This window comes from Callionymus lyra, chromosome 13 (genome assembly GCF_982586985.1).
Source record: "Callionymus lyra chromosome 13, fCalLyr1.hap1.1, whole genome shotgun sequence".
NCBI lineage: Eukaryota > Metazoa > Chordata > Actinopteri > Syngnathiformes > Callionymidae > Callionymus > Callionymus lyra.
The window spans coordinates 8,678,804-8,702,131 of NC_141830.1; the positions used below are offsets into that span (position 1 = coordinate 8,678,804).

General features: G+C 39.1%; 1 protein-coding gene across 1 annotated transcript in view; it reads left to right on the top strand.

Annotated features, from left to right (window-relative positions):
- zfpm2a (zinc finger protein, FOG family member 2a) overlaps positions 1–23,328 on the top strand; it is a 161,997-nt gene that overhangs the window by 64,274 nt on the left and 74,395 nt on the right. Inside the window, exon 4 of the mRNA XM_087805343.1 lies at positions 15,219–15,343. Coding sequence (XP_087661469.1) covers positions 15,219–15,343 — 125 coding nt within the window. The remainder of the gene's footprint in view (positions 1–15,218; positions 15,344–23,328) is intronic.

Sequence of the window (23,328 nt, forward strand, 5' to 3'; positions counted from 1 at the left end):
TTCTTTTTTCTTAATTTGACAATACTTACTTTTATATTTGCAGTAGAAATTAAAAACTATTTTTAAAATATTCCCGAGTTGAGTCAAGTTTGGCCGAGTAAACAACTCTCCGCTCCGGCCCAGTCTAAAAGTCGGGGTGTCGCCAGGGGAGGGCGGGGTGAGCCGGAAAAAAAAAAGCAAAAGGGAGACAAACGGCGCACCCAGATGCAGATTAGGCTGCAGAAGATGAGGGTGTAAAAGGGATTTAATGGTAGGATGGATTAGAGAAATCCTTGTAACAATGTTAAATAATTATGGTTCCAGCCGAGATCAAAGCAGCATTGATTGAACCCCTCAAGCCTCCAAGCACACAGAGTCTTGGAAAGCAAAGATTGGTAAACTCCGACCACTCCGGCTTCCTCAGTTAAATTGGATTGGAAATATTAGGCGATAGATGAATCCTTCAGGAGGCTTTGCCAAAGCTTTTGTCACCGGAAATGTAGCTCGGGAGCAGAATGAAAGGTTTGATAGTGTAGTGTCTCGACAGAATCATAAGACGGGAGTGTCGCGGCTGTCTCCGCTGATACCTAAGCGTTTTAAGAAGACTTATAGACACACTTGACTGTTATATCAGCAAAACTTTCTGCGCAAGCCTTTCATTCAAGGTTTTATGCGTCTTCCCCTCCCCGCCGCTCGTCTCGTAATCAAGAAATTTGGACGTGCATCACGGCAATTCTGCGGCGAGGAACGGCAGGTTTTATCTTGCTCCTGCAGGGGTTTATTCAGAAGTCTTCTGACAAGTCTCACAAAACATGAATGACGCCCAGATTTGCGATAGAGACGATGAAAGTCCATCATCAGCCTCCCGGTGAGTCGCGCCGATGTAAAATTAAAACGTAATCAAACTCTCACGTGTCGCCCAAATCATCTTGGAATGCGTTACTTTTCCGAGAAGCAACTTTTTTTCTTTTGGCTTTGCTTCTTTTTTTCGCTGGTTGGAAGCATCGACGCTCATTTCTCAGCTTCTGCTGCTCATTTTGATCTGATCTGAAACTCGGATGCTGTGACTCGTGGTCACGTCTGTACAATTATGTCGTCGCTTGTGTGCGTTTGGAGTGGTTGTGTTACGAGTATTTGGTGTCCCTTTGCAGATGTTCACTGCTTTCAGTTTGTGTGCGCGAGTGAATGTCATCATCTTTCCCAGGGGTGTTTTATTTTATTCCTTATGCTTGAGATCGTCCCTGAAATATCTTGTCATGTGTACAAGTCAGTTGTGTATATTTAGCCAGTGGAGGTACGTGTGCTGTTGGGTGGATTATTTTGGTTGTTTTATTTGTGTATTTTACTATTTTTAACTCCTTTTAGTGTGACCTTTGTTTTAAAGTAACGCGGTCCCTCGCAATTTTCCCTTTATTTGAACAGCAGATACACTTCAACACAATCACAGAACTTATTACCACATCCCGGCTTGCTCTAGTAGAAGAACTCACATTTCCCCGATTCCTTAAAACTCTTCACTGGCTGCCAGTTTCCTTCAGGATCAACTTTAAAATTCTGGTTCTTACTTTCAGATCTATTCATGGTCAGACTCCTCCTTACATCACTGATCTGATCCAGCCTTACACCCCAGCTCGGGCTCTGAGGTCTGTGGATCAGAATCTACTGATGGTTCCTGAACACACTTCAGGACCAGAGGAGAGAAATCCTTCCAGACTGTTGCTCCTAAGCTTTGGAACGATCTTCCTCTGTGTTTGATGATCTACTGACTCCTTCAAGAAACATCTTAAGGCACTTTTTGATTGTTAAATCTCTTTGTGACCCTGGTCTAGAAAGGTACTTTACAAATAACCTTTACTCACTTACTAACTTACTTACCCTCCTTACTCATGGTGCCCACAAAAACCGTGAACTCCCATGATGCCTTTCTACAACCTGCTCCATTGAGTGATAAACGATTGGTCGCTACACTTTTGCATTTAAATTCTACTACTTTGTCGCTATATCAAAAGTGATTGACATCTGGTGGTTGGTTGGCTGGGCGGCAAAGCATTACGGGAGCTGTTCTGGTCAACGTTACTGAGAGAGGGTCGTTGATTGGGATGAAACCTCAAGTGCAATGTTGAGTTTGCAAGTTCAAATACATTTGACACTTTTCGAATTTTGTTTGAAGGTTAAAACCCCAAAATAAACGTAGGATCACTATGTGTTTTCACGTGTATGTGTTGCTGTATGTAGTGCTTTATTGTGGGTTCTTCGATGCATGTTTACTAATGATCCCGTTTGTCCTCCTTTCCTCTCCTTTTTCTACCGTTTTGGCGAAGAACTGTCATCATTTCCGTTGCTCCGTGCATTGGACTCGCACCGACGACGCGAGATGATGAAATATTCAATGAGAGATTAGAGAACTCACTGTACTCCAAGCGCCAGCATCGCCTCCATGCAAATGTAGCCACTGATCCGTTCGACTAAGAGGCTTTCTGCAGGAACTTCATGCTTGTTAGTTATATAATCTAAAATAGGGCAATCACTGTTCTTATCGCTTGAAGATGTCACTGTTTTTTTTAGTTTTTTTTGTGTGTGGGATGTAGCAGCGAGCGAGCGCTCCTGCTAAGATACCGAGGGTTTGCGAGCGCTTCTAAAGTTATAATCGATAATAACCACTTTTTTTTTTGTTTGTTTTCTACATCTCCGTCGAGCGGTTGGAAAACATGGCTGGTGGTGGCGCTCCCGCCTCCAGGGGCCAGTCACCCATCACGTCTTTCTTTAGCTGTGTGAATATGTTTGTTCTGCGGTGCTCAACCTCCCAGGCGTTGTCGCAGCACACGCTCTTCTAAGAGGTATCACTGTAATTGCCTGAATATTTGATGTGTGTACTCAGCATTTACATGGAGACGCCGGTGCGAGCGGCGCTGAGGGGGATGAAGCGCTGGGTAAACTCCGGGTTGCTCAACTGAAACTTACTTTGTTTCTTTTCTTTTGGCCGTTTTTTTTTTTTTTAAGTGTATCTGAGTATTTGTAGTTCTTCTCATGCATAAATTTGCAATAAGTTTTTTTTTTTTTTTTGTTGCAGAAACTAGCTGCATGAGGTTCAGATAGAGGTTAGTTTCGTATTCTTATGTGCCGACAAGATTGATACTTTTTCATTCTTAAATCATGTTTTTTTATTATTTGACAAATGGTAGGATTTCCACCTTTTTTTTTGTTCCATCTTTCTTATTCTTTCCTTTATTAAAATGACTTTTTACCTGCACTGTATTAATATACAACAGCAATGCAGGTTAGGTATTTAAGAAAATACAAAAATGTTTATGTTTTATTAATCAAATTTCACCACGAATCAGCTAAATTTTCTAATTTATATCAAAATAAATTATAAAGAGTTCGTGTTTTGCTCATTTTTACCAGTTTAAAGTTTTATTTTTTAAGTAAATTTCACTGATACAAGTGTCTTGAAGTGTCAAGTTTCAAATATTATTTCAGAGAAAATACCATCTTTTTTTCAATATAAAACACAGACAGTAATAATCAATTCCCAAAAAATGATTTCCTTTTTTTTTCTAGCAAATGCCTCACAGACAAGAGGTTGGCTATTGGCGTTAAAAATTGTTTACAATTCATGACACATTATGTAGCACAATTAGCCTTATATATTTAAATAATCTGCATTATTGACCTAATGGGAAGTTATAGTTCATTTTAATATCTGCACGTATTGTTAAAGGACCTATCTGTAGTTTTTTAAATGGTGTTTTTGGCTCCCCTAGTGTCGAAATAGTTCTATGACGTCTTATTCTTTATTATGTTGATTCAACTTTTGAAACAAGGTCTTTAAAAATCCAAGAGTAAAAATTGCAATCTTGTTTTAATGAACATCTTACAATGGCTTTAGTTAAAAATGAAAATAAGAATATCGCTTTTTCTGCAAAATTGCAAACCAAAACGTTTTTCAAAAAGTAATAGTCAATTCAAAAACAATTATAATCAAAAAGAAATTTCTGTACAACCTTGTAACAAATGTATTTGCGTTTATGTTAAAAAGTGGTGTCATTTATTGGACATAGATTGCACTTTTTAAGATGTATGAACATTTTAGGCATTTATGTGTAAATTATAGGTCATAATACTTGCAAATATCTGAATGTTGTGTTAAAGGCCCTTTCTTTAGTTTCTTAAAGAGTGTTTCTGGCTCCCCCTTGTGTCTGAAAAGTTATTTAATTTTTTTTTTTATGTGGTAGTTCAGATATTTAAAATAAGCATAAAAATTCTCGTTTTATTTTGAGCTACAAGGAAATTTACTACACAATAGAAGTAAACTTTAGCCTAAATACTAAATGCAAAGTCCTGCAAAACTCCTTAGATGTCAAAAGTTAAACATATACATTTAAAAAGAAAGTAGTAAACGTTCTCCACAATAGATGCTAAAATATTACAATTTATTCTTTTGTTTTTTTTTTCGTGTTGTGGAGGACGGGGGACCAGCGCGTCTTGTCGACTAAAATACCAAATAATCATAATAATAACGAGGATAAAAAAGTTAATAAAAAAAATGGCATGTTACTCCCTGATTGTGCGAGTGTCGCGATATTCAATTATACAATTTTCATTGGCATATTAATCATCTTTTCAACAAACAAGCCGGCGTTAATTAAAGCAAAGCATGGATAAAGACGTGTTGCAGGATCATCACTCCGTTTATCACCCGGCGCAGGCCCGCAGTTAACTAAATTCAGGCTGTGAGATGAATTTCAATGCTTTTTTCCCACCCTGAGCCTGGTGTTCTGGAGGTAGTTGAGGATCTTTTCTCTTCCAGGGAAAATAAGCATCACACGTGTCACTATTGTACACCTCCAGGTTTTCTTTTTTTTTTTTAATCTCTTGCTCTTTTTTTTCCCCTGCGTGTTTATTAAAAAGTTCCACCGTTCAGATTAGTCAAGCTGAGTCAGGGTGTAAGGATTTAGATTTCAGGGGGCGCTGGGGAAGGGTAGGGGGGGTGGGGGGGTACTGTACATAGTGACACCTCATCGGTGGGCGGGAGATAATTCAGGATTCGTAGATACGAGCGTCTTCGATCACAGCCCCGCGAGGAAAAGTGCCGCCGCTTGTACCCCCTTTTTTTTGCAACTTTATCAGCCGAGAGAAACTCAAGGACTGGTCGCCTCTTAACTCGGACATCTTTGTGGTCCGACGCATCCGACCGCTCCGGGGGAAGAAACATCTCATGTTGAAAACTCTGGAGCAGACTGTTGCACAGAAGCACCACCACCGGCACCTTTTTAAAGAGGAACGAAACAAGAGAATAGCAAAGGAGGAGAAAGATGGAGATGAAGAAAAGGGATGATGGGGTGGTGGTGGTGGTGTTGGGGGGGGGAGTCGGCGGGAAAAAAAAAAACCTCCACATAACAATGCCAAAGAAAAATCAGAACATTTTCCAGCGAAAGATGGGCCATTTCCAAATCCTTGTGCCCTATCAGACAAATTAAAGTAAATCAAGCATGAAATGAAGCAGAAGAGCCCGGAGATAAGGCTCCTTTAAGTCGTTTACAGATTAGGACAGAGGAAGAGAGGGAGAGAGGGAGAGCGAGGGAGAGAGGTGCATCTGGTCCGTGGCTAGTTTCTCATTTTCACAATAGCCGGCCCTGTGTATAGGATTACTCTCCCTGTCAGCGACATGAGCAATAGATGTCCACCAAATGTGTCTGAATACCAGGAGGAAGAAGAAAAAAAGGTCTCAGACCAAGACAAGAATGGACTAAAAACACAAGACGGCAGTTTGACCCCTGACCTGCCCCGCTTTAGCCACCGATTCGTCGGCTCTTCACCTTTTCTTATGCTCAAGTGGTCTCCTCAAAAAAAAAAAACCCACACCTCCCAACTCAAGCTGGGTCACATGACTGTACGGCTGTCAACTCCAGGTTTAAGTGGGAGGAGGCGTCTTCAATTCTGCAAAATGTAGTTTTAATATTTCCGCTCTAATCTGCCGCATTAATGGCTTTTTATTTGAGCAAATAATCGAAGGATAATTATAGAGCTTTGTTGAGTTGCTTGTGGTGGAAACGACGTTTCTCAGGCGACTCAACAACACACCTCACAAGTGGAGACAGTGCTGCTCTTTCATGCACCGAGCCGGATTCGGTTCCGCTTCCCTTTGAATCTTTTGAGCAACGAAAGGTGGGCTCGGCTCACCCTTTGTCATCCGGGGTAGCTGTGACCCCTGGGCCGCGACCTTGACCTGCCCCCGGTCCTATCCGTAGGTTTTTAGCTCCTTTTTTATCGGTTCTATCTCAAGGCATTTAAAAAAAAAAATAAAAAAAAACGACTCCTGAAAACTCAATGATTTAACCCGCTTTTACGCTGTTCACATCAAAACTGGATGAAAAAAAAAAGAGAGCTTAATCCATCTTATCTGTTGACTGTCAAACTGCTCCGGCTAAAACCTACTCACAAAAGACAACTAGGTCACCCAGGAAAGAGGGGAGAAAAAACACGCTTTCGTGTTACTCGGGGGAAGTTGCAGTCTTGTAATTGACTTGGGGGGGATTTTTGTAGTAGTTGTAGGTTATAGGATATTGACTCTGAGGAGGTTTTGGTGGTTTGAATTCAACTTGAGTTTTCTTAAACAGTTAAATAAATAGTGAATGATGTTGAAAACATTATTTATAAATGAATAATAAACTACCTCTTGAAAACAAAAATACAAACTAATTTAAAGGTCAACTTATGTGTCAAAGTGTATCTTAAATAGATGTTTGACCTCTATTGCATCATCAGTGTCTGTTTGTACAAAACTCTCTTTTCATTGCAATATTTACATTAGAAAATGATTTGCCGCCCAGCTAAACCAAACACTGAAAATGCTTCGTTTTTCTGGAGATTAAACCTTGTTTACCACAAACACGGTGCTATGATAGCTCAACTATCGAGGTATGTCACTGAGCATCATCAATCCTGGAAGTCTTCACCTCCAAGGGACTCGTTGTATAAACAAAGTGGGGCGTGATTGCAGCTGGCTGGAGAAGGGGCCCATTATTAATGGACTTCGCTCTTGTAACCTCTCGTTCGCTGAGATTTCAGACAGGGGGGGAACTTTATAAAGTAATGAGTTTAAAACATGGTCATGATGAGAGTCTTACTGCATCTTGGAGAGAAAGACTTTAACATTTGAAACATGTGAGATGTGACATGTTTTCACATTAGTTGAACTTAAAGAAAATGCTTCAGAAATCTTACAAAACTCCTACTTTGCTCAGAACCATTTAATGATGTCAAAGATTGAAGAAGCACAAAAATATGTGCTGATAAAAAGCTTGTTTTCTTTAAACGGATTAGTTTGGTTCAACTCTCAGCTGTAATACACTGATAGATACTTGCGGCTCAACAACCACCACCATTCAGTTCTACAGAGGGATGAGCATGAATTGAGTGACCTCTATTCACTATACAAAAATATAAATCAAGGTAAATTAAAAAATATATACTAAATTAACATTCAAATATCTTGATTTATTCACCATGTTTAGCTATTTCTATTCAATCACATGACCTCATATAAATGACCTTCTTATCTTCTGGAATGAAATTCAGTTCAATAAAGTCTTTTTTTAATCACATGTAAGCCGTAGATAGGGCAGGTGAAGGGGTTAAAGGTCAGGAGGTGGCTTCTTTCTTATTTTGTTCTTTCTATGCTACCCTTTTTACAGTTATTCCTCGTTTTTCTTGCTGTTGTTTCTTTCTTAAAAAACCTTAAATGAAAGTAGTGGCCGTTTAAATTTCCAATTTAAAACTAACAACATTTATTTTTACTTACAACTAATCATTGACCGGAAAGGCACTGAGGTGATGATGCTTTGCCGCCCAGCCAGCCTATCACTGCCGTCGACATAGACATAGCATTTAAAAACAGTATTGACCAACCAGTTGCCAATAAATAGAGCGGTGTGTTAAAGGGCATGATGGGAGTTCAAGGTTTTGTTGGCCCCATTAGTAAGGCAGGTGTGTCGATCAGTGACTCCCAGTCGGTGCTGGAATCGCACCAGCAACCCTTTTACTCACGAGCCATCCGACTCTTAACATTTCGCTGTGCGACCCACCTTTGCCATTACTTCCTGGCAGTTGTGAACCGCTTACACCCTCCGTTGTGTATTTATTACAGAAAACAACAACTTCCTGGTGTCGCCGGCGTCTCGTTTATTTATCCATCTGTCTGGAAAACATGCACTTCAAGCAAACTCGGGCACAATTACTCATTCATTGTGACACGCTGGGGAGGAGGAACGTCCTCTGCGTGCATGTGAAATTTTAAGAAAAGCATTTTAAACAATCAGATTGCGACGGCGGTGGTGTGTGTCCTCTAGATGCTGCCGGCCGATGGGAAGATATCTCTGAGTGAGGACAGTCATTCTTTAAGTTCTGCTGTCTTTCGCTCTCTCTTTCTCTTTTTTTTTTTTTTTTATACATGCTGTCGACAGAAAAGTGCATCACGGCCTCAGAGATGGATGTGTGGCAGATTGTTGTCAGCCCGGACCCGCTGCTAACTTCAGCAGGCATTTGATGAAATGAGAAGTTGACAGATGCTGTATTGCAATTGTTCAATGACACCCGACAACGACAGCCTGGTGCTGATGATGTTACACAGTCGCGCTTGTTTTAGGACGGAGGAGCTGAGGGTGTGAGAAAATATCAATACACTTAAATATTGCGATGTTTTGGGTTTTTTTTTTCCACGATACTGTAGTGGTATTTAACAGCCTTGTATCAATGTTTAAAAAATATAGGGAGGGTTTCAAATACTATTTTTTTAACATAGTCATTTTATGGTTTATTTTTCTATAACGTGTGTGAAAAATAAATATATATATTTTTAATTTACAATTAACTAATGCAAATATGTTATAGTATAAGTACATTTTTGTGTTGCATTTGAACCTAGTTTGAAACGATGAAATCTAGCAAGATCCCCTTGATGACTGAGGACGAGAGGATACAGTCGACTCCAGCAGCTTTTAAAGCTGATGTTTGGACATATTTTGGTTTAAAAACAAATTAAAGCAGTCACGACTTTGTCAAAAGTCATGTGGTCTGTAAATATTGCAACACCAGAGTCGAGTACTCGGACAATACTACACATATATCCTTGTTAGTACAGTATCACAATGTCTCTCTAAACAAGGTAGATTCTTGTCAATACACACCCTATAGTTGAATCATTTTTGTGTTGGTTTTCCTTCATCCAGATCATACTTGGAGGATATTAAGGTTTTTGATTCAACACTAGACGTCTCATCCAAATGAAATAAAGTAAAAATGTGTGAGATCAGTTTTCACAGGGGTGAGGTGGGGGAGGTTTAGGGGTCAAAGTCTTGGGTGCAACAAATGTTCTTAAAGAGTCGAAGCACCTGCATCGCAGTCCGTCTCGGAACACACAATATGTTGTTGCCATACAATGAGAAGAATCTTCTATCCACAAGCCCCCCCGACACACACACACACACACACACACACACACACACACACTCTGCCTATGGATTTGTCAAAGCAAAAGTGCCCTAATCCCATTGACCTGTTCAACTGGAGCCTGAAAACAAGTTTGACCCCGAGGATGAAACCGCCATTCTTCTTCTCCTCACACTCCTTCTGCTGCGATCCGGACACTTGCTCTCCGAGCGAGCGGTCAACTGGTTCCTCCTGCCGTGCAGCAGATACTCCAGCCAGAACCATCCAGGAGGGGTTGAAGCGATGGGGTGGTGGTGGGGGGGGCGTGAACTCCCGGAGTGATGGCGGTGGATTTATTTTTTTATTTTTTTTAAGTGTCTGTCTCAGAGATAATAACATGAGCTGCCGGTTATAAATGTTGCATTTTGCTCACCGGGGCCCGATAATGGTGGTTTGGGTATGGAGGCTGGGAAAGTTCATCGCTCCCTTATCAAAGCTCGCTGACATTTCTCCTTCAGCTGTTAAATTTCATATCACATATCTGCTTTAAAGATGTGCCCCCTTTTGTCCGACTGATACAGCGCTCTCCATTTCACCCCAGATGCCTCCCACATGCTATATTAATTTATAGCCCATTTCGCCGTCAGAGGAGATGACTGGATTCAGGAGGGCGTCTGTGAATTGCCTCGACAGGTTATTGAACTTTGAACAGCTCTCATTTATTTGCTTTGATTCAAAGGGACTGCTTGATATGAAGAGGAGTCATCTTCCCGAGTGGAGCTCCGGCAGATTCTCCCACTTCACAGTCCATCTTTGTCTCGGTTACGCTCGCACGTTTTCCTATAACATCTCCGCTCGGACTGTGGTTGCATGAAATTCGGACTCTTAAATGTTGACCTTCGTTTGGTTTGTTGTGTAATAATTCCGATGACACATAAATCATTTGATAAGATACCACAAATTGAATGTTTTATATTCAGTTATTTCACAATTTGACCCGTTATATTTTCATTTAATAGCTTAGTGCCAATGAGAGAAAGAACCAAATATAACAATCACTTCACATAATTATATATATATATATACTTAAGGGCCATCATTATCTAGTGGTGTATATAATAAGCAGAAACGCCAAATGAACGACCTTTCAAAGAAAACTGCTACAGAATGATATAATAACACTGAGCTAAAGTTTTCATTTGAGGCAGTTTATTTCATTTTATTTAAATATCCTCCATATTTATCTTAAAAATATTCTTGGAAATATCATATAAAGTCGCTTTTTTTTCTAAATACTTTTTCAACTTACCTTCGATTTATTTTGACGTACAACTGCAAACGACGGAATAGAAAAGAAAAGTTTTATTTCAAGTTTAACTAAAAAAAAAAATTTAAAACTAAAAATAGAAACACTTATACATCAATTTAATAGTTCAACTCTGACCTTCCGAGGGCCCTATAAATACAGACAAAGGGGGGTCAAACAAACCAACAAAAATGTGTATCTTGCTATTTTCTGTGGTCTTCTTCATATTTCGGGACCATCCTTACACAACATTTTTAGACAGGTTATCTATAACTCAAGTTCTAGGCTGAAAATAGAATCAGTTATATGCTATAAACAGAGGGATCAGCTGTGTATTTTAAGGTCTTTTTTTAAGTTCAGGTTCACATACAATGAAAGAGATAAATCAAACTATTTCTATAGATTAGCCAAACATTTCTGCACAGCATAATAAGTGAGTGACATCATTTCGTGGCGGGGGGGGGGGGAGTCCCCCATCATTGTATAGCAGACTGGCACACCGCCACTGAGAAACTTATCTCCATTCAGTCATGTGCCCCTTGAAGGGAGAGAAGAGGCTCCTTATACCGCCGCACAATACACCCGAAAAAATGGACACGTGCAAAAGAAGAAGAAAAAAAAGCAAACAGATGCCAGCGTGGAGCATCTCGGGGGCTATCAGTGGAGGATCTCGCCCCAACAATAGGGACATTCACTGGTCTGCCAAGTATCTATGGAGTGCAGGAGCAGACTTCTAGACAGATGATGATCTTATCGAGCTGGGAAAGCTGGGTGGGGTGAAGGTTTTAAGAGTGGAGGAGGGTTGGGGGGGGTTTAGAGGGTGAAGGTGGTCAATGCATAGTAGGCATCATCATCATCTTCTATTGTATTATCATCCCTCTGCAGGTCTTTACATGGGTCGCTGCGAATAGAACTAGAGTCAAGAAATAAATGGAATCGCCACAGTCAGTCTCAACCTGAAAGTCATACTGATCATGTTGAGAAAATTAAACAATGTCAGGGTCCACTTGATTTTTTTTCTTTCTTTTAAATGCCATAATTGAAACGTCAGAAGTTCGTTTGTTATATTAAGTATGTTTGTTTAACACTTCATTTGAGCATCTTGTGGTGAAGTTTGGCATGTGATAGTAAGTAACTAAGTAATATTCGTAGATCGCGTCCATCAGTAGATTCTGATCCACAGACCTCAGAGCCTGAGCTGGAGTGTAAGGCTGGATCAGATCACTGATGGAAGGAGGAGACTGACCATGAATAGATCTGAAAGTAAGAACCAGAATTTAAAAATTGATCCTAGAAGAAACTGCCAGTAAAGAGATTTAAGGATCGGGGGAAATGTAAGTTCTTCTACTAGAGCGGCTCAGAATTCTCACTGCAAAATTTTGAATCAACTGCAGGCAAGACAGCTCCTTCTTTTTAAGACATGAAAACAAACTGTTGCAGTATTCCAGACAAGAAGACACAAATTATGTGGTGCTTATCTATCCTTAAAAAAATGTTTGTAATCTCTGTTGTTTTTTGGTGATTAAATGTAATGTTCTAAAGACATGGGTCAAGAAAATCTATCGGTTTGATTCGTGGGTCTCTATTACTACCTCTGAACAAAGATAATTGTACAAGGCTCAATATTATACAAAATACCATACAATATGATATATACTATAAAATACACATCTTTGTAAGAAGTTAATAATAGCATATCTTCTCTTCTCTACGCACTTGTATTCCTTTACATTTCTCATAGATTGTCAATTTTCCCTTACGATGTGCCCTTACGTATTCATTTTGGTTGTTGCTTTCTGATATCAACACCGACGGCGCTCAAAAATGTGTCAAAAATGTTCTAGTGCAACTTTTGTAACGTGACTCAGTAGTTTTCCTCCTTGAGGCTTCCTTGATACTACAAGGCCACGGCACCCTATTGTAAGAAAATTGCGGTACACGATTTATTTATATGCGAGTCAAAGTTGTGAGTCGTACAATACCTACTTTGATTTAATGTTCTGAAATACAGTTTCATTGTCTGCTGTCTTACCTCAAGAAGCCATGTTGACAAAATATATACTGTTACTACTTAAACACCATTTAAGTCCTGTGTGTATTCACACGTTTTCTCCGTCGACAAAGAGAAAATCCTTGAGGGAGTGATTTCTTTGCTCGTAACACAGCGAATGATTAGAAGCAGACTGCGAACGCACCACCCATCTGTGTAGTCATTGCTGCAGCCTGTGTGAAATTCAGCGGGAACGGTCCGTGGAGGGAGCTCATTATTCATCAGCGAGTGTTTCGTGGTGGAGATCTTCCACTTGTACCTGCAGCAGATGCAAGCGGCCATCTGTGAGCCGAGGTCCTCGGACGACATTTTGCAGAGAGAGGCGCTCGCAAGCGTCGCCCGGGCGTGCTGGACCACGAGTCTGGATTTGATCTCACGCTTTTTCACTCAAAACATCCTTTAAAAAAAAAGGAAGGTTTGGCGAAGTCCAGCGTTGAGCAGGAGCTCGCATCCAAGCGGTTAAAGGCCACGGCTCTTATCTGAGGACGAACAGAAAGCATCAAGCGACGGCAGTTGCTCTCGGTGATGATGACCAGCTGTGCACCAGTGTTTAATTATTTCTCCGTAATGAGCTCCAGAACCTGCCACCACACTATCGGGAACAAGGAGCGACCAGAGATAGATGGTTAGCTTCGTTAGCTTTTGAATTATAGAGTAAAAAAAAAATACTTTGGAACATTTCCAAAATATGTGCCGCCATAGAGAGACGTCTTTAATGCGAACAGTTGACATGTTACCGGCTGCTTTATAATGTGTGTTTTGTCTTTGATAACATGCTAAAGCAAAATGCTTTTTCCAAGAAAAGTGTAGAACTACAAGGTGGTAAAATAATGCAAGCTTCCAGGCTTCTTTCCTGGATTCATGTCTTCCCTCCGACTTTCATGTACACTACCACTGATGACCTACAGGGTGGCAGGTACAGCCATGGTGTTTATCCTAGCCCGATGACACACATACATACACAACAGGTCAACCCACGTGTGGCAGATAGACCACTGATCATACCTGCACCTTTAGTTCAGATCGATTGGATTGGATTCCATGAAAGATCTCTTATAAGTCTTTGGAATGAGGCTTTACCAAAAATGTATATATATGTTTGTTTTATACTTATACCATCAGTGCCCTCTGAAGCAGTAGTACCGAACCACGAGACAGGATCCAGTACTGGTCGATCAAAATCAATTGAAAACATTTGATAACTTTGCCTCCATACCAGTTCCTGAATATATGCTTTTTTCGATACCAATTTAATGAGATAAATTCCAACAAAAAACACATATATATTACACACCACTGGATACCAAAACTTGGCACCAGGAGACGATGCATGTTTTGATTCTCGGTACCACCTTAGCACTCCGTCGGTGTCACAAAGAAACCAGTACCAAGACCTACTTTTGTTGCAGGAATTACAACCTGAACTGTGTTTTGATTTTAAAAAAAAGAAACCCTTAAACTTGGTAAAACACAAACTCTATAAGGGACCATCTTTTGCAGATAAACTACTTTTGATTTTATTTATTTTTATGAAGGTCATCTCGTGAAACTAATGGCTTGATTAAACAGAAACCATTGGGGACCCCTGCTCTTAAGGGTTAGCGAATGTCCTTGAAAAGTGAGGCAGTCTCCTGTATTACATGTTTAATATTGACTTTTGTCTTATGAATTATCTTCAGTTACATGTAGGTGGACTAAAAATGCGTCCTTTGGTAATGATCATTTAGCTTTTTTTTGTTACAATGTGTTTGATATTGCAAGATGAATGACGACTGATGGCTGTAATAACCGTAGATATCAATGCATATGATGGTATAACAGATTAAACTAGCTTTATGAAAATACATGAGAACAGTTTCTGTGTGCACGATTGAAAAATTGTACGTATAGTTTTTATCCTAATAATTGGTCGAAAAGACTTGAACCAAAAAAAAAACGCTTTCATCGCGACACCGTGAATTATCTGGCGTCTTAACTTGGCCAGTCACGGCTCCTGGGTTTGTCATAAGCGTTTGATTAATCACTGTCCGTAAAGAAAAGTGCTCTGCATCAAAGAGATAAGATAGCTGCAGGTGTCAAGAAGGTGAGCTCCGGTGGTTCGACGCCACCATCCGGTTTGGGCTGTTAATTAAGAGGAGCCAGACACTAACAAGGAGCCCTGGCTTCCTGGAAACACAAAAATAGTCCTGCCACGAGCTGCCGCCGCCAGACAAGGCAGCCTGCAATGTTTCACACAGATTATCTCCGCCGAAGACACCTTTCAAGTAAGGTTAGCATCTGAGGTGCACCATCAGATGGATGCTCGCTCCGTTTGCTTATCCATTTACAAACTGGCTTCCACCCAGTCATGCTCACCGCGAGGCCTTTGAGGTAATAATATCAGCCGGTGTGTAGGTTTGTGGAGAAGATATGCATGCTGGGAAAAGCTAACATGTAGGTTTTTTGTGTTTCTAGGAGAGTTGGACGCCTTTCATAAGGAGGGCGAGCGTCGGATCCAGAGTCGACAGCAGCTCCCGGTGGGGACGACGTGGGGACCCTTCGAGGGGAAGATCGAGATGAACACGGACAGCAGCACACTGGTGAGTACCTGTCGAGTACCAACGTGACACCTAGATATAGTAACAATCACTAGTGAAGAAAGTCCTAATCTATACATGTCAAATAGTAGGTGTTTCTGCCTTAACTACTGACCCAATTGACAAAATGAGTTTGAAAGTTAGCATGTAGCCAACTGACCTAAAGGGAAGATTTAACAACTCAATCACTTCAAGATTTATTCACCCACACTGCAGGAAGGAGAGATTCCGTCGCTCCTTTCCAACCAGTTCGATCTGGCTATTTAGTAAAGTTTTATTTAGTGTTTATCTTGTTACTCCCTCCCCCACATCTGTACTCCTGTACACGACAGGTAAGACCCCAATTTATGTCCAATTTCAATGATATGAAACCTTATATATCACATACAATTTGTCAAGGTCAAGGCAAAAGAGTCCCCTGAAAATTCAATGAAATGTTTATCATATTTAATACACATAAGATAAGAATTATTTACAGATCTTTTTTTAATTGTAAAGCCAGGGGAACAAGGAGTATTTGCCACTTTGCCAAGTTTCTTTCTTTCTTAAACCAGGTCAAAGCGATGTATTGCAGCTAGTACTATTCATTCATTCATTTTCTACCCCTTTATCCCTTATCGGGATCGTGGGGAAACTGGAGCCTATCCCAGTATAATAAGGCAAGAGGCAGGGAGGACACCCTGGATAGGACGCCCAGACACACAACCAATCACACACACGCACTCATACCTATGGACATTTTCCCAAATTTTCAATCAACCTCTGTATGTTTTTGGACTGTGGGAGGAAACCGGAGTGCCCGGAGTAAACCCATACAACCATACCAACTCCTAGTACTATTCACATAAAACTATAAATGTGATATCTCAGCAAACACGTTGGTTTTAGTGGCAGTTGGTTGCCTCTTTTTTTCCGTCACATGAATGATCTTTGTCATGTATCTTCACTACAACCAAGAATGATGGTGAAGAAGTAAAGTCGTCTGGTTTCCTGGGCGGAGCCGCGTCCGTTCCCGCAGCAGTAAACAAGCGTTAAAGTAATAACGTCCCAGCGCTTAAGAAAGTAAGACTTAGAAGCTAATGGGAAAAAAAAAAGAAAAAAGCGCTTTGATCAAACCCCTGCCACAGTCGTAACATGATTAGTCGGGAAGTGCGACGTACGGCGACCATAGCGAAGCCATCCAGATGACATTACTGGATGACGCGACTCCTCTGGGACGGGCGGCTTTTTTTGAAGTGCGTCTGTTTCAGCCGCTTCCGACTGCGTATTTCATGACAAAACAATATTTAATTGAACTCCCGTCTCCGGCTTCAATCGGGACAATTGGTTTTGTTTTTTCCGATGGTTCCAGCTTTTGTATCTTTTTTTTTTCAAAGATCCCAGCGGAGGCTTCTGTTGACCCGCCTGAAGTGACGAGTCCTCTGTGGGCTTTTTTTAATATTCCATTCTACATTTGGATTAATTAGGAATTCCTATTAAAAAACTGTTACCCGGCTTTCAGTCATCTTGTTAAGAGACATAAGGAAGGGTCCGTCAGGACTCTGGACGTCCTCCTCCGTTTCTTTTTTTTTTTCTGAAACGTACCAACTTTATTAAATCATCGTTTCAACGTGTTTTTTTTTTTTTCTAAGCCCCTCGCTCGGTGTTTGAAGTCATCAGTGGCTTTAAATAACTACGGCTGTATTATAGCCGTGAAATATGGCTTCTCTCAGGCTAAAGCCAGTTATCCCGAGGCGGAAAAGTGATTTGACAGAGCAACACCTCACGTTTTCCAAAATAACTCCCTTCCATATATTTCAAAAACCTTCAGCTGTCCCCCGAATAACCCTCAGACTCTGGCTTTTTTCGAGATGTCATGTGAAACATGTTTGAGATATAGTTTGCCGCGCAAGATACAGACGAGGAATTCGGAAGTTTTTTTTTTTTTCGAGCGAGGAACATGCATAAAGTGCTCTTGGCAAGACTGATAAGTGCCCTCTGAGGAATTTCTCTTCCCTTCTCGGGTCTTTGCTTCTCCGTGAGCAGGTGCTGGTCATCACCTGTAATAGGCTGCGGAGGGGTTACGGAATATGCCAAACCTCCCTCGCAATTAAACGCGGGAGAAGAAGTGCCGGCTTATTGCCTTTAAGGATCTCATGTGTGTCTAGTCTCATGGGGCCTTTTTCAATGCTTTGCCGCCCACCCCCAACCCCCTTCATCTCGCCCAATGGTGGACCGGCTGTTAGCGGCTTCTCACCGTCTCTCATTAAAGCCTGGGTCAACCTAACTGCCATGTTTTGTTTTATTAAGGATCCTTTTATGGTTTGGTGCAACTTTTTTTTTTTTTACTCGTGGCGATTGCGAGCCAGGAACCATCCATCAGCGCCGGGATAATTGCGCATGACGAGAGGAACTCTGAGCCGCGAGCTTGTTAAGGAAAGACGGTCATCGGGACGTCTTGATTGTCGCCCCTGAGGGTTGAGGGAAGATATGCTACGGCGTAGATGCGATGTCTAAATGGAAGATACAGGAAAATATTGATTTTTTTCAATGGAAACTTTGGTCCATTTGAACTTGAGATTATCCTGTATCAGAGGGTTTTCAAAAATATAATTATTCCACAAAAATACAAGAGAAACTCACAAAAAAAGGGAAAAAAACAAGATAATGAATATATAGATATTTGGTTATTGTTATTATATTGCCAAGAAAAGTTTTTTTTGTTGTTGTTTTCAAGTCGAAAGAAGAAAAAGTAGAAAAGCAGTGAGATGGCTCAGACCTCCGCCAGATGCATAACATAAACAAAAACATCCATACAATCAAACCCTTTAAAAATAACATTCATGGTTCAAGAATTATTTCAGCTCACGGTAAATCATAAGTTGGTTTCAAACTCACAAAAACACACACTGTTAGCTGAGGTTATTTAAAAAAAGAAAAGGTCAGTCAAATTAAATTATATATTTTAAATGGACTTAATTTCAGGATTGTTTAAATGATGGAGGTTGTTTTGGTTAAAGGTTTGAATACAGCAAAATAACTTATACATCTGAACTGAAGCAGAAGTTTTTTAATTCATCTTTTTTAAATTCATGCTCCAAAAGTGATGATCACGCCAGGTTTTGAGGGTTTTTTTCGTAACTTTATTGGTAGAACGAGTAGCAATTATCACAGAACAACAACATCATAAATACCATCAGACACAGAAGTGACAGTAATTGTTCCGTCGTAACAACATAACAAACGAGACCCTAATGACATTGAAAACAAAACTTTATTAACACCAACAAGACAGTAACATAAACAACAATAACAACCAAATTCAATTATTTATGAAATATTTTCTCTGGTGAAAAAGAAACAAAATATTAAGAAATGTTTCTTTAATCTCTCCTAAATGTTGTGTAATTACAGTGGAAAAGTGCGTACATTGAAGTGAAAACCACAAATATAATTACGAAACGTAGTTAAAATACAATCAATCATAGTGTTTAGAATTATTATTTTGTATTTATAGTTTTTTTTAACTTAATATTTCACATTTTTCTTAATTGAAAATACAAATTCAGCCTTTTTTTTTAGTTCATCCGACTTGAAATGACCTCTAGTACAATTTGAAAAAATAGTTAAAATAAATATAAAAAATAAATAACTTCAAATATTTTGGGAAAAGAGCTAGTTAGATATTCAACAAAAGTATTTAAAAAAAAATGTTTTTTTTATATGTCTTTCAGATCCTAGTAAAAGACACTTAATACATAGAAAAAAAGCAAACAAATGATGCAAGACTAGTTAAAATAGTTAGCTCACCCACGTCTTTTACCCCAAAAAACAAAAGACGTGGGTGAGCTTGAGGACCAGAAACGGACTTCTGGAGCGGACCTTAAAAGATGGACTTGAGAACAGCGTGGTCAGATGTGTTACTTCTATCTGTCTGCCTGGTTTAAAAAAAAAAAAAAAAAAAAAAGAGTTGAAAGAGAGCAACAGAGTGAGAGCGAGGAGGCAGGAAAAAACAGAGGGGAAAAAGCATGACAGGAAATCTGGGCATCTGCAGGACAGAGATAGGGTCACATCTCCAGCGTTTATCAAAGAGGAAAGCAGATTTCACAGCTGATGGGTCGGCCGTGGCAGGTCTGCAGACCCCAGAGGCTTCGCTTGGCATGAGAGAGTGCGCCGAGAGTTATTGCTGTTGCAGACCTGTTAACACAATCACATTGCTTTCTATGGGATGGCTTCGCATGCCTTGCAGTGGCATTTGTTATCCCCGTTATCAGTCGGCGTTGACTTGTTGACCTTTTCCCTCCGAAGTCTCAGGAGCCGGTGTCACGTGTCGATGCCTGATGAAGTGTTTTCTCTCGTGAACATGACACTTGTGCAAACTTTTTCTGTGATCTCTGCAGAAAAAAAATGTGGCCGAAGGTCGTTCGACCCTTTCTGAGAGATGGTTTTGAGAAGAAGAAGCTTTGGGGTCCAGTTTGTTGTTTAAAAAAAAAAATGTAATTTAATTTTGTAATAGTACTATTTCTACAAGTATAACCATTATTTCTGACTTTTATTATAATTAATACTGTAACTGATGTTTCGACTAAAGTACCTTCTCCGACGTTGGTAAGTTTTCTTCGTGGTCATTTTACAAAAATAAAATAAGAATAATTTTTAAATAACAAAATAAATATTTTGACAAATCAATGTAATCATGTATGTAAGCAAAACAGTACTTGGCAACTTTACTAAAAAGGTTAATAAATAATTCCAATATTCCGTATATTCTATGTTATTAAAGATGTAAATTAGATTATTATTTGTTAAAAAAAATACTGTAATTATGTTTATTTGTTTGAATACATTCATCATAATCTTTGTTATTGTCATTGATTTTTGTCCGTTTACTTCTATAATGCCTTTTCTGCTATAGCTAACATGTTCTAGCGCTAATGCTAGTACCACTGACAATATTGTTACCTTTGATGCAGTCATTTTATTTATATTTATTGGTTAAGATGTATTCATCTTATACTTGTCATTGTTTTTTAGGCTTTTACGTCTATCTTTTCTCCTGATAGTATAAATAACATGTGCTAGTGCTGCAGGTTCTACTAGTGCCAGTACTGCTACAGTTACCTTTGATAAAGTCTTTGTATGTATGTTGTTTGGTTTGGATTGGTTAATTTATACTTTATCATCATTGATTTTTATGGTTTAACATCTAACATTGCTTAAGCTGCTATAGCTAACATGTGCTAGCACTACTGCAGTGCTACTGACAGTATTGCTAGACTTACCTTTGATGCAGTCCCTTTATTTAATGTATATTTATTGGTTTAGATGTTTTCATTATGAACTTTATCTTAATAATTATTAATGCTTTTACACCTATCTTTGCTTCTGCTTCTATAGCTAGCATGTGCTAGCGCTAGTTCTACTTCAGTGCTACTGACAATATTGGTAGAAATAACTTTGATGCAATCCCTTTATTTACTGTATATTTATTGGTTTAGATGTTTCATTATGTACTTTATCTCAATAATCATTAATGCTTTTACATCTATCTTTGCCTCTGTGCTATAGCTAGCATGTGCTAGCGCTAGTGCTACTGACAGTATTGCTAGACTTACCTTTAATGCAGTCCCTTTATTTACTGTATATTTATTGGTTTAGATGTTTTCGTTATGTACTTTATCTTCATAAATATTTATGGTTTTACAGCTATCCTAGCTTCTGCTGCTATTGCTAGCATGTGCCAGGGCTAGTGCTACTCCAGTGCTAATGACAGTTTTGCTTGCTGCCTTTGATGTAGTCCCTTTATTTACTGTATATTTATTGGTTTAGATGTTTTCGTTATGAACTTTATCTTCATAAATATTTATGCTTTTACATCTACCTTAGCTTCTGCTGCTATAGCTAGCATGTGCCACCGCTAGTGCTAATACAGTGCGACTGGCAGTATTGCTATAGTTACATTGGAAATGTTTATTTGTTTATATATATTCATGATGTACATCATCTTAACATAATAAGGACACTAACAACCTGATAAAAAAAACGCCAGATAACACCATTGTTAGCTGTGCTAGACTGAACAAGGCTAATTTTGTGACTAACTTCCGATCGGACAAAGCGATTAAATTTTTAAAAAGCCCGGGAGCAGCCGGGCGGCGCCGTCAGCCGCCTGCCATCCTCGTCGCTCACCTCCTCGCCCGTCTGACTGATGGCGCTGCCAGACCCACCGTCTCATCCCTCACGTCGCTCCCTGATCAATCAGACCATTAGACTCCAATTACAGCCGCGGACCCCGGGACGCAGGTGAGCGACAAGCGGCGGCGCTCAGTCAGGCGCCGACACCTTTCCACGCACCCGGCGCCAAATGAACGCAAATTAATAGTGACACCCCGACATAAACGTCCGCTATCACCGGGGGGGGGGGTTTGGGGGGGCGCTGAATTAACAGTCCAGGTCGAAGCCATTGAGTAGCAGGTGTCTTGAAAAGCCGTAATTACCTATAGTGGACGGCGGACGCCGGCCTCTGCCTCGCCCGCAGAAAAAAGGGCCTCCATTGTAGGTGTTAATAATTGATTAGGACGCCGCTATTAATGAGAAGCAGATCTCGAGCTGTAAACGTGTGTTGATGAGGATGTTGCAGCCGCTCGTACAATGCCTTAGCACTGCTAATTACTGGAGCTTAGTTAAGGTGCACTGTAATGAGTCCGCGTTCAATACACTTCCACGTGTTTTGAGGGCCTTTTAGTGCAAATTACACGCTCATTAAAAACGAACAAGACTTAATTCTAAGATAGGGATCAGGGAGGTGTTTATCGGGCTTCCATCTTAATATTCTTGTTGTCTGCTGAGCTCATATTGCCATTAGCGTCGTCTGGCGAAGGAGAGCAGAGTATCTGACACAGATGCGGATAAATACAGTTAAATTCAAGTCGTGTTGGAATCAATGAAGGCGTTTAAACGCTGATGACCTCGTGATGTTCACGGCCAAAAACCCACAAATTTAAATTATTTAATTTATTTTGGGAACATTTAGAAAAGTTAATATACATTTAATAATGTAGGATAAAAGAACTCAAGATAAAATAAATGTTAACCTAAATTTTAAATAAATATTTTAAAAAATACTATTATATTGAAAAGAAAAAGTTGAATGAAATGAAAGAGAAGAGAAAGAAGGGAAAGTGCAGTTATTGAAAATATATATATTTTAGGAACATTTGCAAAGTCGAAAAAAAGGTTAGTATGTATTAAATATATAAAAATAAAATAACTCAAGATAAAATAAACGTGAACATAAATTTTAAATATATATTTTTTAAAAAATACAAAAAGAAAAGAAAGAAAAAGTTGAAGAAAATGTAAGGGAAGAGAAAGAAGGGAAAGTGCAATTATTAATATATATATATATATATATATATATATATATATATATATATTAGGAACATTTACAAAGTCGAAAAAAAAGTGAAATAATTAAAAATAAAAATAACTCAAGATAAAATAAACATGAACCTAAATTTAAAATATATATTAAAAAAAATAATATTAAAGGAAGAAAAAGTTGAAGAAAATCAAATAGAAGAGAAAAGGGAGAGAAAGTGCAATTATTAAAAATATATATATATTTTAGGAACATTTACAAAGTCGAATAAAGTTAAATAATGATAACCCAAGATAGAATAAACCTGAACATAAATTTTAAATATATATTTAAAATAAAAAAAATAGTAGAGGAAGAAAAAGATGAAGAAAATGAACGAGAAGAGAAAAGGGGGGAAAGTGCGATTATTTAAAATATTTGGGGAACATTTACAAAGTGGGAAAAAAGGAGCCATACATTTAATAATGACAAATAAAAGTAAAATAACCCAAGATTAAAAACTATAACCCTATTTAAAAAATATGTATTTTAATAAATGTAAATGCAGAAAGATATGAAGAAAATAAAAGCAAAAATAAATGGAGATTAATACAAAAACATTTTTGGGAACATTTACAAAGTGAAAATA